Source organism: Zingiber officinale, chromosome 8A (assembly GCF_018446385.1).
Source record: "Zingiber officinale cultivar Zhangliang chromosome 8A, Zo_v1.1, whole genome shotgun sequence".
Lineage (NCBI taxonomy): Eukaryota > Viridiplantae > Streptophyta > Magnoliopsida > Zingiberales > Zingiberaceae > Zingiber > Zingiber officinale.
The window spans coordinates 60,189,150-60,192,603 of NC_056000.1; the positions used below are offsets into that span (position 1 = coordinate 60,189,150).

At 39.6% G+C, this 3,454-nt stretch overlaps 1 protein-coding gene across 1 annotated transcript; it reads left to right on the forward strand.

The window, feature by feature from the left end:
- Nucleotides 1-1,369: 1,369 nt before the first annotated feature.
- On the forward strand, nt 1,370-2,260 carry LOC122010880 (probable CCR4-associated factor 1 homolog 11). Its single transcript, XM_042567349.1, has one exon. The coding sequence runs from the start codon at nt 1,370-1,372 to the stop codon at nt 2,258-2,260; it is 891 nt and encodes a 296-aa protein (XP_042423283.1).
- Nucleotides 2,261-3,454: the final 1,194 nt, after the last annotated feature.

The following is a 3,454-nucleotide window of genomic DNA, read 5'->3' on the forward strand; positions in this document are numbered from 1 at the left end:
GCAATAAATGATCAAATTATGATCATTTAATGCTGAGTTTAATTTCGTCATTAATGGGTTTAATGTCTTCATTAATGTCGAGACGTTACAGAATCATTATTAATGAGATTAATGTCGTCATTAATACTGAGACGTTACGAAATCACCATTAATGAGTTTAATGCCGCCATTAATGTCGAGACGTTACGGAATCAACATTAATTTCACATTAATGCTTCCATTACATCCTTGAGCAAGATTCAAGTGGCTATATGTTGGTTCATTCTTTTGGGTAAATTTTAACTCAACCGGTCCGGCATTCGACATGCACAAGTCGTGCTCGCGCACGAGTCAACTTTGGTTCGGTATAATCCGGGCCCTGGATTTGCACCCACCCTTGCGCACTCACGCGTGAGAGAGCTCTCCCCATGCATATGTTTACAACGTCAATGCATGTGTCATAATTTAAACCAACAATAAAGCCAAGAGACTTCTAATGTGGGACTAAACTCATGCACAATAGAGTCTCTTCGTCTCCATCTCTTTATTCCATTTACATTTCCAACAATTACTTCGTTCACCTCAGTGATAACAGAAACTATAAACAACAAAAGAGGTATATATTTGAGTCAGTAGAAGATTTCTTGGACGACTATGACGTATCGCCTAGGTCACACCCTCTTCTTTACTTAACAATCTTTGACACATTTTACTATCTTATAATTATGTAGATTATGTGAGGTGGCATATGAAACGAGAGTTTCTCCATGACAAAGGACACTCACAGAATATCTGCAGCTAATTCTTGCATGCAGATAACGTACTTTCTTATTTATCCATATTTGGAAGGCTAAAATGATGTAACAGTAGCTCAAATCAAAATAATTCTTTAATAAAAAACGTACTTTCTTATTTATTTCTCAATTACAAATTTACATTTAATTATTATTTTTTAAATTACATTTTAAACTTTAGATATTTACTTTTATTCAAAGCTTTTTAATACACGTTTTTTTTATCGTATTATAAAAGTTTTTTTGTAAAATAGTTTATTCACCTCTCAATTGCAGCTGGATTTGGCGCCAGATTAATACTTAAAGTCCTGATAAAGTCGTTTAGCATCATTAATTACATATATATATATATATATATATATATATATATATATATATATATCTCCTAATATTTCGATCGCTTCGCGGCAACTAATTCTGTTTAGTGTGTTTGCGATTTTCTCTCTTTGATTTCCATTTCCTGCTCTATTTAAACTCCCCCTCCCTTTCCATTTTAATCTCCACTCCAACTCGATCGAAACCTAATTAACATCTCCTCGATCTCCAGCCTTCCACTACTTTCGTATTTCTAATATCATCAAATTAAACTCATCATGATGGCTGTTGCAGTCGTCAACAATAACGATATGCTAATTTCCTCTTCCGCCTTCAGCACCAGCGCCAGCAGAGTCGAGGTTCGCTCCGTGTGGGCTCATAACCTCGACGAGGAGTTCGCCCTTATCCGCTCCGCCGTCCCGTTCCACCCCTTCGTCGCATTGGACACCGAGTATCCTGGGGTCGTCGTCGCTTCCAAAAATCCCTACTGCACCCTCACCCTCCCCCAGCGCTACGAATTGATCCGCGCCAACGTCGAGGCCCTCCGCATCGTCCAGGTCGGTCTCACCCTCTCCGACGCCGCCGGCAACCTCCCATGTGCCATCTACAGCGACGGCACTTGTGTGCGTTACGTGTGGGAATTTAATTTCCGCGACTTCGACATCAGCCGCGACCGTTACGCCCCTTCCTCCGTCGAACTGCTCAAGGCTAATGGCATCGACTTCCAAAAGAATCAAGTATGGGGCATCGACTCTTGCAGATTCGCCCAGCACTTGGCCACCTCCGGCTTGCTTTCCTTTGGCCATTTTTCTCCCGTCTCCTGGGTTACCTTCCAAGGCGCCTATGACTTCGCCTTCCTAGTGAAGATGCTGACATGCGACTGCAAATTACCAATGACCGTTCGTGAGTTCTTGCACCTCGTTCACTTCTTTTTCGGCAAAAGGGTGTTCGATGTGAAGCACCTTTGCAAGCATTGTCCTGGGCTTCACGGAGGATTGGAGCGGGTGGCCTCTACCGTCCGAGTTGAGCGAGCAGTGGGCTCTCGACATCAGTCCGGCTCCGATAGCTTATTAACATGGCAGGTGTTCTACCAAATCGCCTCTCGTGTGAATCCACAACTCATCCATCGTCCAGAACACATGGGAACCCTCTTTGACCTCCAACTGCAATAGTATATATAGTAATTAATCCAGCTAGCTAGCGGTGGCTTTTGGGTTCTGCATTAGAGTTCATGGTTTATCACAGTTGATAGTGGTTCGGTCAGCATTAGCTTAATTTGTCCATAAGATTAATTGTCCATTGCTTCATCGTATCTTCTTGTTTTTAAGTACAGATTACATGTTGTCGCATTGTCAGACAAATTGTCAATATTAATTCTTTGGATCATGAGTAATACTTGTTGTTTTGCTCATCCCCTAGTGTGTTTTGAATCATATACTCTGTTTAAATTCTGAACGATACTCAAATACATGCTACAGTAGTACATGATTGATCTTTTGGAAGGCTATTAATGTGAATAGAAATGGCCCGCTAGAGATGACATTGAATGATGCCTTCATTTAAAAATTGATGCAGAATATATAGATGGTTAGGATCTTATTAATTAATTATTATGTGTTTTTGAAAAATTGTAATCAAGACTTGGAATACAAAGACCTCAAAATATTTGGCTTTATTTGTTGAAGAATATAAATGCTAAAAATTTGTTTTCTTTGATAATGGTAAATTATCATGTGGAGCCTTATTTCATCTTTTTTTTTCCCCTCTCTTCATAACGTTATATATTAACTTTTTTGTCTGGACGAATCATTTATTGGCTACATGAATTCTAATTTGGAAAGAGGTTTGATTTAGTTATTATTTACTTGTATGGAACCATTTTCTTGATGTTTTAAAAAACTAATTTATGGTATAGATTTACATCATACTATAAGATTATGAAGTAAATTTAACGTCCCCTCGGGACGGTCTAGTAATTAGAGCATGAGGTGTTGTCACCATGAGGTCTGGGGTTCAAATCTCGGCAATGTCGAGATATAATGCCTCCCTTATGTGTTAGTCACTATTCCAAAGGCTAGTAGCCCGGCTAGTAGCCGTCCGTGATTTACTTCCTCCGTGTTGACCCTGGGACGGGTTGGCGGGCGCTGGGGGCGAGCGTATTCGCCTTTTTTTTTTGCCACCATGAAGTAAATTTAACTTTCTTAACAATTAAAATAAATGATTTTTTCCTTTTATTAATAGTTATAGTAGCCTCTAGGGGTTTATAATAACTATTTTAGTGAATAGTGTTAGTGTTACATAGGTGAGTGGTTATTTGCTCACCTATTGGGACAAGCGAAGGATGCCCGATGAGAGGACATGGAAGG